General features: G+C 34.6%; 1 protein-coding gene across 7 annotated transcripts in view; it reads right to left on the reverse strand.

Moving 5' to 3' along the window:
* Positions 1-25652, reverse strand: part of LOC119636078 (F-actin-uncapping protein LRRC16A) — a 70140-nt gene that overhangs the window by 13160 nt on the left and 31328 nt on the right. For 5 of the 7 annotated variants that reach the window (XM_038031185.1, XM_038031182.1, XM_038031186.1 and 2 more), the window contains exons 2-10: positions 19333-19430; positions 9784-9834; positions 9525-9653; positions 7895-7978; positions 5241-5467; positions 4992-5153; positions 4797-4894; positions 3055-3096; positions 4-191 (exon numbers count right to left, since the gene is read on the reverse strand). In XM_038031185.1, the coding sequence (XP_037887113.1) occupies positions 4-191; positions 3055-3096; positions 4797-4894; positions 4992-5153; positions 5241-5467; positions 7895-7978; positions 9525-9653; positions 9784-9834; positions 19333-19430 (1079 nt within the window). The remainder of the gene's footprint in view (positions 1-3; positions 192-3054; positions 3097-4796; positions 4895-4991; positions 5154-5240; positions 5468-7894; positions 7979-9524; positions 9654-9783; positions 9835-19332; positions 19431-25652) is intronic. The other 2 variants (XM_038031187.1, XM_038031183.1) reach the window with 1 other exon arrangement.

Here is a 25652-nt window from a genome sequence, read left to right on the forward strand (position 1 = left end):
TACAGTTATATCATCCTTTAGATTATTACCACTTAAATCTAAATACGTTAATGAATTGGAAATGCTTTGATTGAGCGACAGCGAATGTGACATTTGATTGACACCTTTCGATGTGAGGCCGCAATGAGCCAAAGCCAATTTGCAAAGACCTTTTGACACTTTGGCTATCGGTCCAGCCAAATGTATTGCACCTAAAAAAAAAGCCAAAATCCAGCATAAGTTTTAAATTAATTAAATTAATTGTCACATAATTTATATATATATTTGAACAGTACAAAAATTTAAAGCTTAACGCTTGTTTTGCTAGAATCTGATGGAAGCAAGCTGTTGGTGAAAAAAATAAATATATATATAGAAAAAAAAAAAAAAAAAAAATCATAAAATTGATATTTACTTTAATCATGCAAGCTTCAACAATGTTAGTTACTTATATCCATTGTTAAACGAATTAATGTAACTGACTCAGTACATTAACAATAAATTGTTTTGAATAAATTCATGATAACCGTAAAAAAATTTCGATCCGGATATGATTTCGTTCATCGCACAGATAGATCAATTGGGGTCAAGTAGGCATAATCGTACTTTAAAAAAGGAGGAGGACAAATTCTCCACTTGTTGCGATATGACTGTTTTACATACAAGTCAGACGAATGTGAATCACGGTTCCTTCCATTCACTCTTCGTCGTTGAGTGCAAAAATAAGTATGTCATCACCAAGAAAATGGTAACGACGTTTCACTCGAAGCATTGTCCAATGCTAACTACACGTTTTTGCCATACGATATGAATTCCAGACCGAAATTATAGTGACCTTCTAAAGATATGTGTAAAAGGAGCCATCTCTGGCATGTCGTCATAAGAAAGGAAATGCCGCCCAGAAAAACGATAAGTCCATGAGGTGAAAAGTCGAATGTTAATCAAGAGGAGAAATGTCTGTGGCATACAGGTTAGCATATTTGAGTTCGTTTCTGCCAACAATTCATCCAACGGAGGACAATGTAATGTGAGACGAATGACGAGGCCTCTTCTTTAATGAACGGTGGCATTGCATAAATTGTTGTCGGTAGCGTTCCTCACTATTATCTTGAGCATCTTATAGTGAACTACTAAATGGAGATGCCAACGATCATCACCTTTGCAGGGGGCACTGACCGTTCGCCTAGTCTGCATCATGATTTTTTCGAACTGTTAATACGTGTCAATATTTGCGTATCCCTTTGCGGATTGTCTATTCTTTCTTGAGGTAGATTAGCGAGAAATGCGATATATATTGCTAGGGTACCTCATAAGCTGTTATCGGCCTAGCATAGTTTCTGCTGCCTAATCATAACCATATTTGGGCCTGGGGTGTCTTGAGAGAAATGGTATTCTTGAAAAAGGTCTAAAAAGTCTAACATGGTTTATTTATTTAAATATTTATTGGTAGAGAAATTTTAAATATTCTCTACTCAGAGTGATGGGTACCTGATGGATGCTAGAACGTTCTTAACTCAGAAAATACTTTACCAGCAATATCGAGACGACGAATCTTGCAGAACGAAATAAAGCTGAGAATGTAACAAAGACTCACCTACAGAACTGGTACATGTCGTTAGAAACCGTGACATGTACTTTTAAATCTTGCTTTTGTATCATACTTTCACCGGTGCCAGCACTAGCAGATATTGGCGTTAAGGGGAGACATGTTGCGATACTTGGAGGACCACTTTCAATTAAATTGATTGATGGGGCCTAACACGTACATTTTCTGTACATTTTCGCTACGGAGCCAACGTAATTTCCTACCTACAGGTCGTTGAGTCGATTTAAAAATTTATTTTTATCTGAACGTTTGAGATTGTACTCCCAGGAGTATATACTACTGCGTCCAAAAAGTAAGACCAATTTAATTTTTTCATTTTTAATCCTATTCTGGTTCCTTTTTTGCGAATGGCTTCACGCAAACGAGGTATAACATTGAAAAAATATTCCTTGTTAAGAGTTTGGCCCCGCGGAAGGAATTCATAGTGGACACTACCACGATAATCGAAGAAAACTATTAACATCACTTTAATTTTGGGACTCTTTTTGGCGAACTTGGCTCACCTTTTGTACGATATTCGCTCGATTGATCGGTTAATTGCGCTTCGCATATGTACATCCGAGTCTTATTTCATGGCCGATTGATAGTTCTTTGCCAAAGCCCCTTTCAAAGCCACAAATTGTAAAAATCGGAAAATATATATGTGCACCAGGGTATATTAAATCCGTGCGCATGTATGCAATACTCAGAAGGACCGATCGATTCAAAGGCATTTTCTGAATCGATATAAGCATGTCTGCCTGCCTTGTCTTTTTGTTCTTGACACCAACGTGTTTTGGTCCAGCGGCTAACGCGTTTGAAAATGATTCGGATCGGACGAGTTCTTCGACTATTTTCCATAGAATGCCTAATTTTGAAAACTTATTCTGCGAATATCTGTAGGATCGTGTAGGGCATTTATCGATGGCTCGTGGCCTACTATAGGGTTTTTATTCGTTTTTTAATTTGTTCTTTCAGCCTCAGTTTATACTTAACTTAGCCGGTTAAGTTGCACTATTTTAAGTTTCCGATTGGGTTGAACTGTTGATTGCAAAGATGATGCACGCACATATGCACATATTTTTCATTAAATTTGAATTAAAGTAAATATGAGCGTATAAATGCATGTGAGTACATTTCCGTTAAAAACATATATATATATATAGCGTTAAGATAAGTAAGCGCACAAGTTCGGCAAAATAAATGTGCATACATGTGCGAAAGTAAAGTATGTATGTATGTAAAACGCCATCAATGCTCTAATCAAGTCGCTATGTAAACTTTGTTTTTCTTTTTTTTTATTGCATTTACATTAATTTGCTTTTTTTTCTGACAAAAGAAAAAAACACAATCAAACAGCAAATATTGTATATAGAAAGGAAAAAAGAAGAAGAAATGAATGAATGAATGAATGAAGCTTAGTTTGAGATGATACGATTAAAACATTGAACATTGATTTTCGATTGATTAAAAAAACATATAAATCAAACCTTGTACAATTTTTCCAAGTAGGGCGCACAACGAATTCGCACCTACATACAATATTGTAGTTAACAGAAAAAAAAGTTAAGTATATAAAACAAACAAGAAAGCAAGGAAAGGGTTTTGATATAAAATTGGATTAAATATCATTTTAAGTTAGTTTGTTAGAGACTTTTTGTATTTTGTTCTTTTTTTTTTTATTGTAGTGTATGGGCAACAGTAAAACGGTCTTAGTTTTAATATAAATAAAGCTAATTATACTATAAACCGAAAGTTTGCACGTAAAGTAAGAGAAAAACATAAGCAATTATTTAAATTAAAATTTAAATACTTTCTACACGCACCACCAAAGAATACAGAGAGAGAGAGAGAGAAAAAGAGCGAAAGAGAGAGAGAGAGAGAGAAAGGCATGCTAGAGATTTGTATTTTAATTTAAATGACCTTACGATACGAAGCGAAAGGCTTATGACATATATATCGCTTCAATTTACCGTTAGAATACTAGTGGATAGAACTATTCGCTTAACCAAGCGCATTTGCCTGTTCGCTTGCTATCTTCTTTTTATTTTTGAGATAGATAGCAGAGTGGGTTTATTGAGCCATACACAATAAACAATCTGGACTGCAGTGTTGTTTAGACCCCTAGTTTATAGGGATTGTCTAGCTCTCTGAAGGGTGTGGGTTACGCTTAAATAACCTGTGTGCCTTGGGCCACATCGAAGTCATAATGTCACAGTTAAGTTTTTCAGATTCTTTAGTTTTGCAATTGCAAGAGACAAAAGAAATAGGCGTGTTATGGTAAATGTGAACAAAGTGAACCCATTAATCTCCGAGAGAATACTATTTTTTCCTGTGTTGAGGGAAGAGATGGTTTTTTTCACGTTTTACATGAAATGATACTTTTTTAAATAACAGAATTGATCAGAGAGGTCAGAAAATATCGATTGAAATAGGTAGTCATTCGAAGAAGTAATATCTGGGGGGACGATCAGACGCACAGACATGTTTAATTTGATCTGAAACGTGACTTTGAACTGATCTTAAAAGTGATTTAGAAAGTGAATCTGAGTTGATCAGTATAATAAAATGTGGCTCTATTTTAAGCCATTTTCGGTATTGATGCATTCGCGCAATTTAATATACTCTGTGTCCAGAATGATTTAGGGAATGAAAACCCTAAGATCACTTTCAAGATTCGTAATAAAATTTCAAAAATTGTAATGCAGGAAAAAGACACTTTTAGATCATCTGATTTTTGGATCTAACTTGCGAAGAGAGAATACAAATTATCTGAGCTCAAACTCTCGCCGAAAAAGGTTTTCCACATTAACGCACACTACTTTATAAGATTTAATGCACACCTCCAGATACATTTTCTTAGCCAGCATGGTTGTGACCTTAATAATTGGGTGTAAAGATTTGTCATGATTTATGATGAGAGAAGGAGAGAGAGAGAGAGAGAAAAAGAGAGATAGAGAAGGAGAGAGAAAGAGAGAGAGAGATAGAGAAGGAGAGAGAGAGAGAAAGATCTTGTGTAAATATTTATATCATCATAACCATAAAAAGTTGGAAAAATTGCCACTGATGCTACAGACACGCTTACAATCAATAAAATTCTAAGCAATTCTCCCATACGACCTTAAGGTGGTGGGTGTTACAAGTTCTCTTTAAGTAGAACTTTGGATTTTTTTTTTTTTTTTTTTTTTTTTTATATAATAGTAACGAGGAAATATTTGAGAAAATTGTTTACCTTTATCTTCAATTAGATTATGGCTTAAATCGATAGTACGTATTGCAGGATTATTATTAGTAATCACAGATACAGCCAACTTATGAAGAAAATCCGACCTTGACGTATATATAGATATATATATATTTAAAAAAAAAAAAAAAAAAAAAAAAAACATTAATACGAGCACTATTTCATTTTAAGGAAAATACTTACCTTAAACCTAAGGCTTCCAAATGCAACTCTTCGAGCCACATGGAACGCTTGAGCACATGTAATACGCGTTCTAAAGTCTCATTTGAAAGCCGCATATGTGATGCTTTTAAACCCCGAAAAAATGTATTATATTCCAAAGCCGATACAATGGCCATCAAGTCTCTGTTTATAGAAAAGATATTCAATTACTTATTATAAATATGTTTATGTGAATTTTTATCGCATTTTCTTAATACTGTATATACATACTTTGGTTCTAAATGATCGAAATCACGTAAATTTAAAACTCTTGTATCATGTGATAAATAAATGGTATCGATATCCCAGGCCACTTCCTCTCGATAGGGAACACCATGAAAATCGCACATGCAGGCGTATTGTGTGCTAAAGCCACCACATGGTCCAACGTTGCGGGGATCAGAGGGACGAAATTCTTCTGAAAATATTGTTTCTCGTTCGGGGGGTTGTATATCAATCTGTTTGAATTAAACAAAAAAAAAAAAAAAAAAAACTCATAGAATATAAGATGAAAGGAAAACAACAAAAACAATTATGAGAAAGATAAGAAAACTTCCCTCAAGTATCTAATTACACTTCTCCTTCGCACTAAAGAGCTTCAGAAGAAACTTGAAAAGTTACTGACCTATACTTAAAGAAAACATTTGTACACAAGAAACTATCAAAAAGAACTGTTTAAGGAAAAAAGAAAGCAAAAGAAAAAGGAAAGAATGGTTGTAACAGAAAAAGTAAACAAAAATCCTCTACAGACAGATAAACTATAACACAGGATAACTACATGTTTACAAAAATGCTTAAAAAAAAAAAAAAAATTAAAAAATAAAAATATATATATATATATATCTATATATATTTACCTCATTTTTAACACAAATCTGTTTTTTATGCGCGCACAATTTTAAAGAAATGTATTCATTAAGGTAAAGTAGAGAAAATAATTTTTATATATATATATATATATATATATATGTTTTTTGTACTCTGCGCCCCTCAAAAGTGCAGCTCAGAGTGTCTACAAAGAGTAGAAATTTAGTTATTTGTGTTTAGCACTTAATTAAAACTGACGTGCAAAAGAGAAAAGAGACCGAGTTGTGTGCTTCGCATTTATATATATATATATATATATATATATAGACATATATATGATGTTAGTGAGCAGCATGTGGCTGAACTAATTTCGCGTTATTCATTCATTTTATTTGCTGCATGTTCGAATACATTAACTAGTCGTTGAAAATCTTATTAATTTTACAAAAACATTGAAAAAAAAAAAAATAAAAAAATAAAAAAAAAATAAAGAAACAAAAAAAAGGCAAATTTAAACTCCTCATCTTATATATACATTTTCACTATAAAGTGTTTTGTAAGCGTTTAAATATTCATATTTCATGTCACGCAAACTTTTATTTTATTGCCTTTGCTTGTTTTGCTTTAGTTAAGCATTCAAAATATTGTGTGTGTGCGTGTGTGTGTGTGTGTGTGTGCAGTCATTGCTGACGAAAAGATCGCTTATGAATGAATATCAAGCAATGTGAGCAATTCGTCTTCTTTGCATACTATGTATGTTTATTATCATGTTTGTTGTTATTGTTATTTTTTTTATTTTTGCTTTTATAATTATTATTAATGATTTAACGAAATTGCGCTTGGCATTGCAAACACACCATATAAACTAAATGAGAATTCTTTTAATTTCCCAGAAGATATGCTCAGTTTACCTGCGAACTTTGAAATTATGATTGAAGTGTCGAGCGTGTATATGTATATATATGTGTATATAGATACCACAGCGCCTCAACCAATTTGATCGTATGCCTGTGCCTGTCGCTTGTGATGGGAATAATCAAGGATTTATTTTCTTTTCTCAATTGAAGACATTTAACCCTTTTGTACTTTGAACCTTAATTATTAACAATATCGGAACTTCCTCAATGGCTTTTTAAAATTATGGGCAAGCAGTTTTGATCTTTTGGCAGTGTTATATATTTAGCAATTTTTTTAATTTAAAAGAAAAAAAGTGCATTTTTATAATTCTCTTGACTTACATTATTTGCTTCTACTGATAATGTAAAAGCGAAAAAAATCTATCCTTGATCTTGCTAGCCATGCGAAGAAAAAAAATTGGCATTATGCTAGCTTTCCCAATGTGCGTGCATGTCAGTGTGGCTTTTATGCAGAAGCGCAGGTAACGAAATATTATCCCCAGAGAGATATTGGTTCCTCCGATGAAAGAGTACAGTAAAGGCTCATAAGCTGCTATTCATTGAACAGACTAAATTACAAAAACAAAATTATCATTGCCGGCCGAATACCAAAACAAATGGAAACTTTGAAAGTGCCTTAAGAATTGCGAAACATACTCTTACACAAGAATAGTCCAGATCTGGTTGCGCTTTCTTATGTCGTTTGAATTGTAGGAATCCCTAAAAACTGGCTTTTGCATTTTTGCAGAAAATTAAAACTCTTCATAAATAGTTTGAACTGGAAGATTTGAAAAGTATATAACATTATGAAATTATTTGTTAAAGAGTCCAAGCAAAGAGCGGTGGAATTTTTGATCATTCCATTAATACGGCGATCTATGAAAAATAAACATTCCTTTCCTTAGTACAGTTACAAGGCAAAGCTGGAAAATAATATCAAATTAAGCCGCCTCTCGTCATATACTCAATGTTTGGAGAGCAGATGCTACCTCTGTGTGTAAAACTTGATTTGGGCCTTCGTTTCACATTATATTCTCTACAACAATTTTTTTGTTACTATTATTGTTTTCCAGGGTTTCGTGGATTTGACGTTTCTTGTGTACATCAATCTATCTATTTTTTGATTTATTGCCAAATATGTTACGTTTTCTAACGTAATATAACTTTTTCGACGCAACTTACCTTTCTAATGATGTATTTTAAAGGAACTGTGGGGAAGATTTGTTTAATAGCTGATGCCAAGTCGGTTAAGATTACATCGGCGTTCTGTAGACATGTTAACAAAAGAAAAATAATAAAAGGTTAGATATTTTATATTTAAGCCTACTTTATTCATTATTACGTCAAAAAAAAGGCTTATACTAGAGCCAGGATTGCCAAATGTTTTATCATTCAAGTTTAATAAAATTAAAAGCACTACGGGCTTTAGTATAATCAAAAGCCAGTGGAACTGGAAAGATCGCAGATTTATCGTAAAACACCCGCCAATTGTCTGTGGCCTTCAAGATGACAGAAAAACTAACATGCGCTGACAATCTCAAGGTTACAAAGTTGAAATGCAATCGGAGACTAAGCTGGATGTCCCCATATCGCAGAAATCTAATATTTTTAAACCGTAAGTCGTTGCTTTAAGTTAAAGCAAAGCAAAGCTCATGATTTTTTCATAAAAAAAATGATTTAACTGTAACGACGAAGCTATCCATAAACCGAACAGAAACAAATGTTAAATATCGAGAGTTGTGACATAATATTTACACGCCCTAGAGTAGGCAAAGATTTATTTAACTTCTACAATCGTTCTTTAACTCGTAAATTTTGCATTTGTTTCAACAAGTAATGATCTTTTTCTTGCTTTTATGGAACGCTCGACTTCTAAGAACGCTAAACATTTTTGAGTAAGTATTCAATTGCTACCAGTAATGCGGTTTTTCCCATAACGATAACTGTTCTTAACAACTTTTTTGCTTTACATCTTTCATGTTAATGTTAATTGAACTACAAGCGAAATTCGATGTACAACTCCGATCCTAACCGCAATCCGGTCAAGATAGTTTGACGGTCAGCTAGCTATATGAGCGTTTGCTGGCAATGGACGTGTTGCCTGTTCTACTGCTTTTAATGGTAGAAAATGGGAGAAGGAAAAGGAGTTTTGTGCTTGATATCGATATTTGCCCATGTATTAGTTGACTTTGCCGACCCACACGCGCACAAATATCCTGCTTTCAAATAAGATCTGACCTACCCCCTATTTAATGTTACTTTAGATAATCCTACGATGTACAGTTTATAGTGGCATTGTAATGGAGTACGTTTTTTCGGTGCTTGCAAATTCTATATTCCTTTATTATATCCTACACCACCTGTGGTACAAGGTGATATGAAGCTATGCGTATGTATGCAACATCCAGGAAGACTTGAGATAGATCGATCTTTTACTATACCAGTCGATGCAGAATTGATTTTTTAATCGATCTAACTTTGTCTGTCCATCTGTCCATCTTATTTTCTTCTGTTCAACCAACAGTCGGAATTGTTTGGAATTTTTTGAGGAAATTTGTCAAACCATGGTGTTTTGCCTCAAAAGCGAATCCTACTAACAATAGACTATATGCACACACACATATATATGTCACTTCTGTCTTCAATTAAATGATATTGTTTACGCCACCAAGGTTAGCTATTAAGGGAGACTTGCATGATATCTTCGAGTATATTTATAATTATAATGAAAATATAAAAATCGATAATTAACAAAAAAAAAAATAAAAAAAATTAAATATAATAATCAGTGGCACAATGACACACAACTTACCGAACTGAAATTGCCCGCATCACCCGTTGTAGCAAAATTATACGGACGATCATTCGTTACTATGCAGAAATGTGAAGGCCTTTTACTTTCTACCGCTTGTATGTCCAAATAATGAAAATGACATTCAATCTGTGAATGAATAGTAAATAAATTAAGAATGAATGAAGAAAATAAGAAATTTGTTGAAAAGCAAGTGCATTAAGAAAAAGTGATAGACATCATAACAACAACAACAACAACAACACATATAACAATATACCTTTGTGGGAACTTTTGCTATAAGCAAATATATACGAAACGGTGTAAAAACCTGTAATAAGACAAGAAAATGAAAAAGACAATCGTTAAGAGAAACATGTTTTGTGACAATTTTTGCAAAAAGAAAAAAGATTATTTTAAATTTTACATACGCATACGCACACACGCGTGCAAATCAGTCATTACGCGTAGAATATCGTTTTTATAGCGCGCCCATAACACCATTTAGGTCATAAGAAGTTGTTTCGCTTTTATACGCATCAGTAATTAATGGCGTATGTATGTATGTATGTCAGTTAAATGTTTGAAGTAAACAGTACGATACATAGCTTCTAGCGTTCGTCTATCCGTCCGTCAGTCTATTAGCGAATTTCTTTTAGTCGTTTAGAATATTGTCGACTAATATATCCCAGTTTATGATATTAAAAAAGAAGTTACACACACACACACAACCAAACAAATATAAGCATAATAATAAGTTATTAGTATTTATTTATATAAAAGGGATAAATTGTAAGACAAAAAGGCGGGACCGGCACAAGTAACCAAAACTATCGGCTCTTCTTCAGATACTCTTAGCTTAAGGACCAATTAAATGGAAATGCATTTGTTTTAAGAAGTGTTTCCATTTTGTTTGTTTTTTTTTTGTTTTTGTTTTTGTAAGATCCACATCCTAAATGAATTCAGTTTCAGTTTATGACGTATACAAGTTAAATGAGAATAACGTGCCTGCGAGAAATTTTTTAACTAAACAAAGGTCTTTCCGTATAATTGCGTTTACGTGATTTGTTCTTTTATGCAGGTACAAAAGAGTCCTTTTTCCAAATCAATAACTAGATGGTCACAGCCTAGCCCGTCCGATAAAGTTAACTGTCTCCATGATATAATGCTTGTCAGGTACTTTTGCGATGTAAATAGAGCTACACGCTCGGCAAATGGGTCTCCGAATATTGGAACAGTTTCGGCATTCGTAAAGGGTGCGTTTAAGCTTTAGATTATGTCCGCAATTGTAAGTTGGAGGAATAGATTTCTGAAGGATTTTTTGCTGTGTCGTCATATCATGACAAAAGTGAATTTTTGCAAATATTTTTGTCTCGATAGTCTCAACATTGAAAATGTCTGCAGAGTGGATGTGGTAGTACTGTCGATTATTCTCCTTAATTTTTTCTTCACCTCTTTTCTAATATATTTTTAAAGCTCAAATTATTCTGTTGCGCTGTTTGCAGTCAAAAATGCCGAAGTCACTCATTTCTTAGGAGACCCACATGACTCGCTACCTAAAAATTTTAATATTGTCCCCGTTAGGGGGATAATGTTTGATTGATAGGATATCTAGGATTCGGGGGCAAGCGCACGTTAAATTTTTTATTACTGCGATAATGTATTTTTATTTTTTTTTTTTTTGTTATATGACCAGCCACAGAGGTGTAGCACGGGGAAGATTAGAAAGAACTGCGAAAAGAGAAAGAGATAAGGAGATAGTTTTTAGCTTTACTTTATAAGTATAGTCTAATGAGACTAAGATAAGTAGAGTATAGTGAGAATAATGATAGGCTAACACTAATCGGAAGTATATCGTAAGTGCTATATTAGCTTCACAGAGTAGTTCGCATTGAGTTGAAATCTTAAGTCAAATCGCTATCATTTATGACCGGAGAGAACAACAATGTAATCTGAAATCTTTTAAAGAAAAATTCTGTAATAGTTAGCCTCAGTGCCAAGCCATGTGTGACAGCAATGCGTGTTAGGCCGAATAAAGCCGCCCATCCGAAGTCAGTGATGCAAGAATTAAAAATAATATGCACAAGTACATGCAAGTTAAAGACCTATACTTGGGTATGCCTCTGTTGTATGGTCTCCTTCATATAGGTGCTACGGAGATTCAATTGAATCTGTTCAAAAGCAATTCTTGCTGTTTGCCTTTAGAAATTTGGATTGGGATCCAATTGCCTCTCTTCCTCCGTATGAAAATAGGTTGATTCTGCTGTCCTTACCGTCTCTTGAGAAACGTAGGCTTGTTCTTGGCGTTTCCTTTGTAATCAAAGTAATAAATGGTGCTATTGACACGCCTTCATTACTTGGTGATATAAGCTTTAATGTACATATCCGCTTCTCTAGGCACTTTATCTTGGTTAAGCTTAGTCAGTGTAAATTTAATTATGAGCTGTTCAATCCGCTCAGAGTCGTTTGCAAGAACCTAAATGACGTCTACCACTTATTCTCGTTATCGGACTCTTTAAAGTCCATTAAAGCAAAATTGCTTAATATGCGCGATCTACCTATGTCGTACTTAAACTAGCTTTTAACCTTAAAAAGTCGTCACGATTCGAAAATGAATTATTGTCAATTATTATCGGTTGCCAGGCTTATGCATGTTTGCGATGGCTTAGGGGTTCATTTGCAATTTGGTCCTTTATCGGTTGTAAGTGTGGGTCTCTGCTGATAGTGTACATGCTTTCTTTTCCTTTTTCTTTTTTTTTCTTCTTATTTATTTTATTATACTTATACTAAATTTTATTATTAATTAATATAAATTTTGTATTATGAGCCAATTGAACACGACTGTTATTTGTTTAGTTGAGTTTCTAGTATAAGTAGAATTAAAATAAATAAATAAAAAGTGCATTTGCATCTATAAGTCTACATAATCTGAAGAGCTAATCGAAATTTGTTGTCGCATGTTGTTATGAGTATGGGAAAAAAGTGAACGATAGACAAGAGCGGCTTAAGGTTTTGAGCCAGGTCCGTTTTTCAAATCAAGTCTTGCTCATCGAAGCCCTTGCAAAGAAGATTACCTTAGAGAGGAGTCCAAGCAGCTCCACTAAAATTAACATCAGACACTGCCTTCTTACACTGCTTGTAATAAGCATAATAAGTTTACACGAATGTATCCAATGCTGACACCGACTTTAGACACATGTCATTTATTATATCAGTTGCTTCAATTATTTTCGGAATCGATTTAAGCATGTCCGACAGTCTCATGTTGGTCATGTTTAATCTAAAAGTTGTAAGTTTTGCGATATTTTTAAAGTGTGTGCCCCACACACTGCGGGCTAAATTAAGTTCGTAGATGAAGTTGCAGTTTTTGTACCCGTTACGGGGTGAACTCATTTAGTGACGATATTTGCAACATTCAGACGGAAGGTTCAGAGATTCTACATAGTATATATACACTATTCACCAGACTTAGGCATGTTTGTCTGTCCATTTGTGTTATGTCTGTTGCAAGCATTCCGCCGGTCCCAAAAATGCAGTCGTCGGCTTCAAATTAAGCAGCAGAAAAGTTGGAAATTCTTCCACGCAAATTCGTTTTGAAATCGGGCCAAAATGATCAAAGAACATGCTCACAGTACAACATAACCTGAAAACACTTCTGTTTGCTCACTTTACTTACGAGCCGTAAGAAACACTGATAAAAAGTTGCATTTGTATTCAATGGGTTGTCCTGCATCAATCGTAGACAGACAAAAAAATGGAATCGGTTACGCCTACTCGATATTGTAGGGTATTAGAATTTCGTTATTTTGCCAGAAATGTTTGAAAAAAGAAACGTCAGAGGTCTATATATTATCAAGTAGAGCCAAATCTAAATCCTTTGACTTGTACGATTAGTACGTCTGTCCATCTGTCCATCTGTCTGTTAGTTGCAATGATCGCAAAAATGGAGATATCTGTTTCTTATTTGGCAAAAATTTTGCAGATCATTGCATGCCTTGCATGGTTGACATCGAAAATGAACCAAATCGATAAAAGTGCAATATAAATTGAAAAAATCTCGGCCCTCTGGGTTCACTGCCCACAACGCGTAAACGACAAGAGACACACTATGTAAATTTCAATTTTTATACCACAAAAGTAGAAAACACGTAGCCATGCCCATCGAATGTTGTAGAATATGAAACCGCAATTTTTCTTTTTTTTTTCCTATTGTTTAGTCTTTTTTCGATAACGGTAATGTGTGTCTAAGCGATGCAATCGCGGCATATTGGTTAATTGGTTAATTCGCGAAATTGAAAATTTGCAAATTGAAAGTTTTGGGCAGTTTTGGTGTTAGGTAATAAATCAAACGAATCAACACCAAAATGTTAGCTTATTAATAACATTTGAACTTTTCATGTAATCGTAAAAAACCTGTCAGCGGAGATTAACAATTAACAAATCAAGTGTGATAACAATCTAAGAAAAAACTTTAATCCTCCCAGTGACGAGACAAGAAAAAAAGAAAAGAAAAGAAAACAAAAAAAAAAAAAAACAAAGCTATTAACAATCATATGTGCATACATCGAACCCTCTCTCTCTCTCTCTCTCTCTCTCGCTATCTCTCTCTCTCTCTCGCTATCTCTCTCTCTCTCTCTCTCTCTATGCATTATCATATACTCATCATATTACATCAGGTTTTAATATGAAAGTAGCTAAAGGAATTCAGGTGTAAAATTACACCCTAATTTAAAAAGAAGCTTTAACAGAATGTAGCCAACTATAAAATAATGTGATAAAAAGAAATAATAATAAAAAAAAAAGGAAAAAAAAAACAAAAGTATCCGATTACAACAATAAACAATTGGCTTAATTAACTTGTCGTTCGGTTAGAGGAGTGCAATGAGAAAATAACAGAAACTAACTTTAAACTCTTCACATATACTAATCAGTTACAGAACTCTTTGATGCGAAAAGACGAAGTTTTAAGTGAATATTGAAGGCAGACAAAACAATGATTGAAGCTAAAAACGATATAATCTGTGAGCAGAACCTTGAATTAGCTTATCAGGCTTCGAAGCCTGGCTTGCTTCTTGGCCGTATTGTTCCCACTACTAAGAATATCCATTAGGATTACTTTGAAAGGTTTCCTACAGACACACACATAAAGCAGTAGTAAGGGATTGAGAGCATGCGAGCATCACACGGCCATTGAAAATCGATGGAAGAAGGTATATAATATTAGCGCGTCATCGAGTACATTGGAATAGAGCATACACTCTGAGTGTCCACATAAAACTAAAAATAGCTGCAGGCTCGTTAAACATAAAACTATAGCATAAATACTCTTAGGGTTAAGATGTATCTAGAATTTTATATAAATTTTCTCTCTAAACCGCGATTGGAATAACATTTAAATACGAGACTATGAAGGACAGATGGAATGAGTAGGATAGGTTCGAAGGGCGAGTACACCGGACTTCGCGCTAGCATCAACTGATTGACAACTTCGATCTTTCGATTTGTAACGTTCTCGCTTATACACATGCTACGGTTGTTTCCATCCCGTCTATCTTAACTGACATGACCATCTGCAAAGTCTGCCATCTAAAGTCGCAATCAGACACTTTTGACTCTTAACCACTAACCTATAGGATTTACATTAATTTTTGTTTAGCTTATCTGCTAGAGAAATAAGTCCTTATAGGGTTTCCCTAAGCAACCTGTCTACGAGCACTTGTGAAGTATGTTATCTATGGCATTTGCTGATGCTATCTTCAAGCTTTAAAAGCTTGCATAAAACGAGATCTAAGAGCGGCAACGTCGCATTTATGGTCGAATTCACGGCTAACAGCGATCAACTGCAGCAAAAGCTTTATAAGAAGCGTATGGTCAACCTCTTCCTATGAAAGTTCTGAGCTTGAAACTACCTTGGTAAAGTATTTTCGAAGCTATAAGCCGCTTGGGATGAAACCACAACACAACGAAAGATTATTAGACAAGTATTCGAAAAACAAGCAGAGACGAAGACGTGTTGCAAAGAGAACGTTTAGAAAGCGTTGCCAGCACCGAATTGAAATGTGGTACCATCTCCGTTTTATTCAGCAGACATTGATCATTGTGTCGATTAGCAGGCTAAGATTTATTGTCTGAGCATCGCCTTAAATTTCATCTCATTTTTCTTATGATAGATAGATTCTGCTGAAGAAGGACTTAAAATACTAGATCTCCTTTTAGCAATGCAGTCTTGAACTGAGAGGGTAAGTAAGGGCTGCGTAAAGTGTCTTGTGTTTTGCTATGCCCAACAGGGGCGATTCTACTCACATATTGGAATATCGCTGTAGACAACGGGAAATTAACAGTCCTCTAACAGGACTCTCTCTCTCTCTCTCTCTCTCTCTCTATACAATGCATAGATTAGAACAAAAACCTTAACTGATTTTTACATATTCGTTCTAGCCTGACACGACTATGCGAGCTTCCCCCTACACTCTTCTCTCCTTTTCGATTTGTATCGACTAAAAGTCTCTTCTCATACATATTTTGTTTTCTTTTTTTCTTGTTTTTTTTTTTTTGTAAAACGATCTTAGCAAACTGAACGTTATTTTACTAAGATAAAGTTTAAACATTAATTAAAACACAATTTTACTTAAAAAGTATTTGTAAAAGCGACTCGTATTTCATTCGAGAAAAGTTACTTACCAGCTTTAGAGTTCTTCTTAAAAGGAAATTTTATATTCGTACACATGTGTGTCTTTGCATAGATAAAGTAAGTTATCAAGTATTTGAAGAAAAGAACGATGGAATGTGTTTTCGTTTCTCGTGGTATGTGAATGGTTTGGAAAGTTTGTTATGTTATTTAATATTTTTAATAGAAATTGATAAGAAATTCTAGTTTTTTTACATATCGAAGTATAAAGGCACGTGTATGAGTGCGTTTATGACACTTATAAATATATAAGCACTTACAAGCAAATATATGTTTTTTTTTTTTTTCAAGATTATGGAAAAAGAGTCTGAAGTCAAAGTATGAATATATTGCTGAGTATGAGTATATTGCGTCTGTTACGGCGTAGTTCCACAAGGAAGAAGCCTCTTGTTCAGGTATACTTTTAAAAGCAGAGCAGTTGTAGGCTTAAGAATAAGTCTGCGTTTTTAAGTTCCTAAGATTGACGACTGCATCTAGCAAAGCGTCTTACTGGCGTCTTACGCCTAGCAAGGCAGTCATTTGGGTATTAATCAAGAGTCTTCTTCTTTAAACCGCTACAGCTTAGCTATACTTTAGACCATTCTCTCCACGGCATTAATTTTCAGTGTTCTTGTATGAAGAAAAGTGGCATTTATGGCCCAAGTTTTGGATGGGTTGCCATCACTCTCTGCTTGGCAAAGGGCAGCGTTTAGACATTAAATAGAAACATATGACTTTGTATGGTTAAAAGCTGTCTGTGCTTCTAATCACCACCGTCCCTGTAACATGACGGTGTTAGGTATACCTTTACAGGCTAGGAGCAGGTTAAACACCGATTATAGCCTTCAAGTGTTAAAAGCAACCTTTGGTTTTAGTCCAGTGTTCTACATTATGCCCGTTATGTGTGTGTGCAGCGAAACATTTTTTTCCTTTTTTTTTTTTATATGTCTAAGGATGTCCCTTACAGGTGTAAACTGGTGGTGGTTGGCCAAGAAAAAGTGTACAAAGACATATGGAGTGACAGGCCGCATCCTATCGAGCAAATATTATGCGTTCACCAACTAAGCGTGCTTACTATAGTTAAGGCCAAGTAACCCGTGAATATTGGCTTGGTGGTCTCGCTCGGCTTGTCGACAGCCCTCAAGTATTAACGAAATATGGATAAATATAAGTCATTAAAATGCACCTATTCTTCTTCTTACCACATAACCTATGGCAAGTTCACTTTTTGCAAACGATTGCAGTGTACACAATTGCATTCTCCCAGCATTTTTTCTACATCTACTCCTGTTCTTCCCTTTCTAATATCGTATCATACAAATTGCATAGGAAACTATTTTCAATCTGTGCAACATGTCTACGTGAAAAAGTTATTGGTTTTATGCGAACAACACACTCATCATTAAATAGTGCCTGAGTTGACGGGGTAGGCCTTTGCTGTAACAGTAGTAATAATAATAATCGTAGTAATGAAATTATACACGTCCACTTGTCCGTAGAAAGAACGATCTCTTTCCCTTTCCCTTTGTCCCTTTTGCTGCTGCGTGTTCATGTGCCTTTATATCGGAATTGGATTAACGACTGACTGAGTCTTAAGAAAGTGCTGGTGAGTCTTAAGAAAATGGTGTTTTTTTTTTTTCGACTTTACGCTAATAAGTTGTATCTCCCTATGTTTGAGGAAAAATACAGGTCATCTTATGCGTACGCATGTATGTATGCATACTTGTAAGTAATCATATTTGAAATTTTAATTAAATTTCCAATTTGTTTTTACTTTAAAAGCGAATATACTTGAATTTTATAATTTTATACATACATACATACATACATACATATATACATAATAGAAGAGAGAAATTATTATTATTATTATTATTATTATTATAATAAATTAAATGCCCATGCATGTGCATACAAATGCTAGAGGCACGCAATTCAGCAAAAAAAAAAGAAACATTTTTCATTGTTATTATTATTATGATGATTTTTTTTGTGTTAAAAAGGCGGTTTATTTATTTATATAATAAATTGTTAATAATACAATGTCTGTAAATATGTATTCGACTCAAGGTGTTAACGTTGTTGTTAGGCTTCACTTATAAAATATTCAACTAATCAATGAGCTTAACTAAGTTGGCGATAGTAACAGTATCAGTAACAGCATGCAGTCTAATATAATATGATAACGATTACTGAGCGGCACAGTAGCAGTAGCAGTAAACTGAATTTGATGGTTGACTTAACTAATAGCGTTCATAAGAGGCTTTATTTGTTTTACATTTCAAGCATTTCAATGAGATTTTCACGAATTTCATTAAATTCAAATATTTTGCCATCGGAATTAATTATATTATAATTAGTCAGATAGACTTGAAAGATTCGAAAAATCATTCCAAAACCCCATAGACTAATCATCATTTAAAATGAGGCGATGAATCAAAACATATTATTTTCATTTTCTCTTCGTTATATTGTCTCTTAAGATTAATAGAATATCGACGAGATTTTTCTAATTCATTTAGCAAATTCATTTAATCAATCGCCTTATAAAGAGAAACTTGTCGTTCTACTATTTTGGATCGGAATGATTTATTCAACGAAATTTCAAACATTTAAACTTCAACGAACATGACTACGAGAACGAGAATTTTAAAGCAAACAATTACGACCCCATCTTACAGTTCTTCAAAAAAAAAAAAAAAAAAAAAGGATTTCCAAATTAAAGCGTTAGGGTACGAGGATGGACCGATGCGGACTATTTTCAAGTGTTTGTCCAAATTTCATTAAAACATCCCAAGAACTTGTGGCCTGTAGATTGAATACAAGAAAATTGGATGGACAGACAGACAAGCTTATGATGACAAGATGTAAAAATATTATAAGTAGAAAAATGGTATCGATTCGTATACCTGGGCGCAAAGAGGTCAGTTAGAGGTCACACTATTCCAGTCTAACTGTAATTGGCTTTTCTTGCGACTACAGCTAATTTAGTGTTGCGTTCGGCTAGTGGCCGCACAAAACGATTTGATTCTTAAAAATACACAGACAGATTTGCAGTACTTTCGCGTACGCAATCCGGATAGTAGGATAAACAAATTAGTATAACTACAGTCTGCTATAGTGATCGTAAAATTATCACTTATAGGTATTTGCAATACTTACCAGTACACGATTTTCCGTTTTATCACCTTTTGTTTCTATTTTCACCATATATTTGACTAATATTTTTGTATGACGTCCCAATATGGATTTAACGCTTTCTGTAAGATTGGAAAACAGAGAAAAGTAAATAAATGAAAGAAAACAAAAAAACAAAAGGGAAAAAGTAAATATACATATACATATACATACGCATTGTATGAAATATACAATATAATAAAAATTGAAATAACAATAATAATAATAATAATAATAATACAACGGAGGCATTAAATGCTCAAACGCTTATGACATTTTTAAATTAATAACATCCGATGTGTGATATAATGCACGAACTGTTTGCTGCTTTATAATAAATATAAATAAAAGTTAAATATGTTGATTGCTCACGACAGCGAAACATTTTAAAACGAAATAATCGTAAAATTTCATTTTACTTTTTATTCTTTGAGATATTGTTTAAAATTAAAAACAAAACATAATTCACAATACAAGAATGCATTGAAGAGAACTTTTCCGCAAATTTAATTTTACAAAGCATAAGCTGGCAGCAATCAATTAATAACACTACACTGGCTTCGAACGGCGTTCAAGTGGTTCACGCAAATGAATAAATAAACAAAAGTTAAATTATTGCGAGTACAAATTAGTTTGGCCCCCACTTCCAGGGCCAAAGTATAAGTAAAACTATGCAGTGCCTAATGAAATTATGACTTCTTCATTTCAAGGTATTGTCTTCAAGCTTTTAAGCTACACCCGCTACTGTTGAAATGGTTGGTGGTGCTCGGTACATTTGGGTACATTTGCTTCAGGCGGCGCGGCGCGCTTTCAGCCAAAAGTTGTTTGATCCTACTCCGTGTCTTCTTCGTTTGTACGGTGAAGGGGTGACACATAAGAGGCTCTTAAGTCTCGGCCGAAGTTTCCCCTCTTTCTGGTGTAGCAGCGTGGTGGAAACCCATTTCCGCGTTACTCCAATTGCTATTATTGTTTCGAAATCTGTTTGAGCTCTGTTTTGCTTTGCTCACAATTTTTTTTCCACGGTATCGTTTCCTCTATTAACGAAAGAGACTCGTACAGACTACCTCCGCCAATGACCATGCGCATTCCATGTTTCTGCAGTTTCATCAACAGATTGTATTCCCCAACCAGTTTAAGGTTATATGGAGGCACCGAGATGCGAACTCTGGCCGGAGGTTTTCGTTATTCTTCTTCCACTATTTTCTCGTCGCTTACATCTAGCAATAAGTGTGTGAGGAGCACTCGAACCAATCTTCCAGCTTCAGCCGGACTTGCGAGAGTTTCGCTGGGATATTAGATATTTATGGTGCTAAATAGGCCTCGCCCCGTTAGAGGGAAGGACATTCCATAAATATCTTTTCTTTCTTGAACTGCAGGTTAACCTACCTTTCCCTGTGTGAAGCGTTGGTGACGTCTCTTCGTTCCGTGTGCCTTTGGGTACCGTAGGTTAAGCCTTCATATCAGGTGCCGCATACTTACGCATCTGTATAAATAATCAAACTAAAGCACACACGACGTAGTTTGTTGAGTAGTTAGAGTTACCACTGATAAACAGTGAATGGCGTCACGATATCGCACGCCCAAAAAACGATTATGCAGAGTAGCAGAGTTTTTAATATCGGCGATAAAGTTCAATACCCATGACGTTGTCATTTGGGATGGGCCTGACGGCAGAGCGTGGTATATTATGCTTTGTTCTGCTACCAATAATAATTCGTGCAATTCCACTAAAAAGGATACAGGAAAACTCTTTCAGGGATTGTTTGCAGCCCTATCAGCCGACATTACTCCTTCGGATTAAAGCGGGTTTCAGCAGATGACTTACTGTTCACGCGGTCGGAGTTTCGTTTCTTATGACGATACCCAAACATGGGTTCTTTTGGGAATGGCCTCCAAAACCAACGGCGTTTTAACGGAATGAAATCCGAAAATTGCCTAAGAGGTGAGAAAAAGTAATAATCAACTAAGGACCATACTTTGATAAATCTATTCATTCATCTTCTTCTGAAGCAAATGAATTTTTGATCACAAACACGGTCCATAACTTAAGGGGACAAGACAAAAATTGGCGACGACAAAGCTCAAGATAAAGTAGAGTCTCTTTACAAGTTATAGCATTCGAACATATAACTTCATCGGAAGCAAGAAAAGGGTTGCATTTTATTGTATTGTCATGTAGGCAATCTGTACCGCTGCCTGAAAAATCGATTGTACTCTTGCAAACTTCCAGGTTTAGGATTTTTTTCAATGCCGCCAGCTCCTTTGGCTTGGAGCACAGGACTGTGTCTGGCGTCATGATGCATTCGCTAAACCCTTCATGTCCTAAGGTTTTGTAGCTGTACTAGCATTCTCATAGTCTATAAAGGGATGTTTTACACCTGCCTTGACCGAATCTGCTCAATCTGCCGTGGAATCCGCTGATCAAGCGAAGGTCGCCCCCTTCGTAGTCCCATTAGTTTACCTGCTATACCGGGAGATATTACAATATAAAGATATATTTCGTTTGTTGTTGTCCTGCTGAACGCTTCCAATGGCAATCTGATTCTTTTTGTGTCCATTGCAATAACAGTATAGTAGTACGACTCCTTTGCATGCGAACAAAAGATTTCGAATCTATCAAGGTTCCTCGGGCTGTCCTATTGGCCAAACGGTCAGCCTCTAAGAAAACGATTGGATTCTTGCATAAATTATCACTGCCTTCCGACGCCGTTACCTATTTTTACCGACTGTGTATTTGTCAGAACAATATTTATTTTTAACGCTCAATGCACCGATTGATTGAATAGGTCCATTTTTAGCTACAGTCACAAATTTCGAATGGCATTTATTCAATTTCGATTTCGCTCTGGATAATGGATAAGCATCAGACCAATGTTGGATACATGGTACAACTTGAAGATATGTCCGAAAAATTACGCTCTTCTTCTTGTTTTATTGAACTTCATACAAACACCCAATGTTTATTGAACTAAAATGACTTTGGAAACTTTTTTTTGAAAAAACGAAAACAAAAACATAAAGCATTTTCAAAGACTCTTTTATATATATAATGAAAAAAAATCAAATTTCATCTGTCAACTCATTTTATGAAAGACTTTTTGGCAAATCTTTCACTTCATATAACAAATATAGCAAATAATTATTTTTGCATATACATGCATATGCATGCGTGTGCACTTTCCATTTAATTTAATTATTGCAATTAAAAATTCATATCCCTTGTGCATGTATGTACATACATATGTAAATTATTGTATTAGAAATCTAAACTTTTGTAGGAGGAAAACTGTGTAATAATTCATTACTTATGTTGATTACATTTTCGTGCATTTGATTATGTTTCTTGATCAAATATTTGAAAAACATACGTTATACACAAGCATACAGCCACGGCCACATAATCAAACATACATTTCACATATCGTGAAAAAAAAAAATGCAAAAATTTATAAAAATTCAAAAAAAAGCGCTACAACAAACAAACACACGTACGTATTTTTTTGGTTTAAAATTATTAAGAAAATTTTAAATTGTTTTTATAATTTACATACAAAAAATTCGTATCTTAAGAATAAGCAAAGGTACGAGAATTCCTTGGACGTAGAAATAGCATAATAGCATTGCTTTACCCGAAAAATTGATCCGGTAGTCCATGCTTGCTTGCTATCGACAATCCAAGCTCCTGACATGTCCGTTTCGTATATATTCTACCTTCGTGTCTATCCGAAAGTGAATGTTATTTGACCTTAGTTTCAATTCGATCCACATTTTGTGCTGTCCGATATAAAATATTAATGTCATTTTGTTGGTCACATGAAAGAACACTAGAACGTCGTAACGTTCATCGTTCCTTAATCGCACTGCCCGCGTTTAGAACAATCTATCAGAAATAGTATTCCAGATATTTGTACTTTCGTAGTGGCTATGTTTAGCGGGAAGAGCTTGCTTGCTCAGTGCAGTTCTCAAAAAAAAAAAAAAAACAGCGGGTTTAGGTGGGACTCGCTCTCACCAAAAGATCAAATAGGACAATAGGGGTCTTCACCTGACGCTTGGGGGCGCTGAGTTCACGGCAAGGCACGGCACGGCACGGCAATAAGCATTTAGAGATATCTTTTTCCACTTCCAAGTTCGAAACATTCACAAATATTACTCATTTCTCAGTAAGAGGGTAATAAAAGCCGTTCATAGAAAACAGATTTCTCTCTTTCTCTCTCTAATCATGTGTGCAAAAAGTTGCTCAAGACGTAAGCGCTTTCTTACGAATCAATTCAATTAAGCCAAGGGCAAATTTTGTTATTAATTAAGCCAAGGCCGTAGGCCCAAATCATTTTCAATAGAATTTGGCCAAAACATAGAGAGCGTATCAAATCTCATCAAAATAATGAAAAAATTTTGGTGCGTAGGATGAAGACGAGGAAACAAGAAGAATAGGTGAACAAACACGCTTAAATCGTCGAATCGGCAAGTGATTCCGAATCGATCGGTATAGTAATCAATGAGTCTATTTTCAGTCCTTCTGGAGTTGGATTTATCCCCACAAACGTAACTGGCCCTTGCACCACCCGCTATAAAGAATAAAAAATTATATTTTGCTAAGAAGAAGTGTCTTCTTTATAATAGCGCTGCTGAACAATGTTGCCAACTAGTTATAAAATTTTCTTTTATTAATACATTGATTGAAATTGACGCTATTTACACGTCTCCGGCTGTCTATGCAGCTGTAAATGGAACGCACCTCTCCCACTGGGAGCTATGAATTATGCACAGAGTTAAATATTAACATTATATCAATTTGTAATAAATTCCTTCGTGACCTAAATGCATAGACATGGGAAACCGACAAATCTATGTAGGTAACGATAATGATAATGACGTTGATGATTATGATGGCGCGATGGCTTGCTGCCTATCTTATTCATTTTTCTTTCACACTCCGGGGATTTTAGTTTATTTAATCATTTATGCAATTTTTTCCATTTTTATTTTTAATTAATCGAGCAGAATACTTTTAGGTTTTTGCATTATGAGCCTACTTGCATGTAAATGAATAAATAAATGTAAATGCAAGCTCTTGTATTCGCACACTTATATATATATATATATACGCTATAAGTGCGTTGGTTGCTTAGTGAATATACACTTTATGGCTTTTTTTAAACCAGTTTCGAAAATTTTCTTTTTGGCGACAAAATGGTGAAATTGTGCCATTATGTAAAAGAAAAAAAAAAATAATAAAAAAATAAAAAAAAAAAATACACGCGAATTACTAACATACATTCTCTAGATATGTTGTCCACATTAGACGACATTCAACTTAGTCGTAGATAGCGAACATGCATTTCATTATGCATATGTAGGCATACGAGTGCGCCAAGTACACGCAGGCTGTTTGACTTGCACATGCAATATACAACAAGTTTGTGGCATGTATTTCCAGCACTAAAGTTATTTAAAAAGTTTTATTTTGTTTAGAAATTAATTTTTACATCTGTCCCGTCCTTGCGGAACAACAGTATGTTAATCGTTTCGCTTGGTTTGCAACTTCGATCAAATTCGATCAGAAAAATTCGATTAGAAAAAAAAATAAATTCTCAATTGTCTTTCAATAGCTCTCCAATGTTGCCTTCTCGCCCATATTATACAGTTCCGACTCAATTGCATGGTGCATCGCAAACTTAGTTCTTATATCCTATATCGCTTGTGGAACAAACATGTATTAAATTAGCGCGGGTATATGCCATAGCCAGGAGGCCTTGAGATAGATCCAAGTTTTATTACACCAATCGATTTGGAATCACTTTCCAAGTCGACCTAAACGTTTCGGTCCGCCATGATTTCTTGTATTTAACATGCAGGCCGCAGCTTTTGAGTTATTTTAATGAAATTTGATATACTAACGTGTCTTGGTCCGAGGACGAATGCTATTAACAACGATTCGGATCGGATCACTTTGCCCCATATAATGGGTTTTTTTTTTTTTTTTTTGAAATCTTTACTTAAATAATTGGCTGTGTAATGATGGGTTACGGCCTATCGCCCTGAGTGGCTGTCCTTGAAATTTAAAAATGGACTTAATCCTGCTACAAATGCTAGGAATTGAAATTCACAATCTATAACAAAACTTAATATCCAGGGTTCTAAAAATAAAAGGATAAAAATAAAAAAAATAAATCTTTCAGTTACCGCTCATAGCAAATACTGGTTTATCCACTCATCAATATGCCCACAATATCAAGGCATACAGAAGAAAAAAAGAAGAAAAGTTTTACATTTATATCTGTAGTCGCGTTACTAATCCAATAGTT

The sequence above is a fragment of the Glossina fuscipes genome, unplaced genomic scaffold, assembly GCF_014805625.2.
Source record: "Glossina fuscipes isolate IAEA_lab_2018 unplaced genomic scaffold, Yale_Gfus_2 27, whole genome shotgun sequence".
In the NCBI taxonomy this organism is placed as follows: domain Eukaryota; kingdom Metazoa; phylum Arthropoda; class Insecta; order Diptera; family Glossinidae; genus Glossina; species Glossina fuscipes.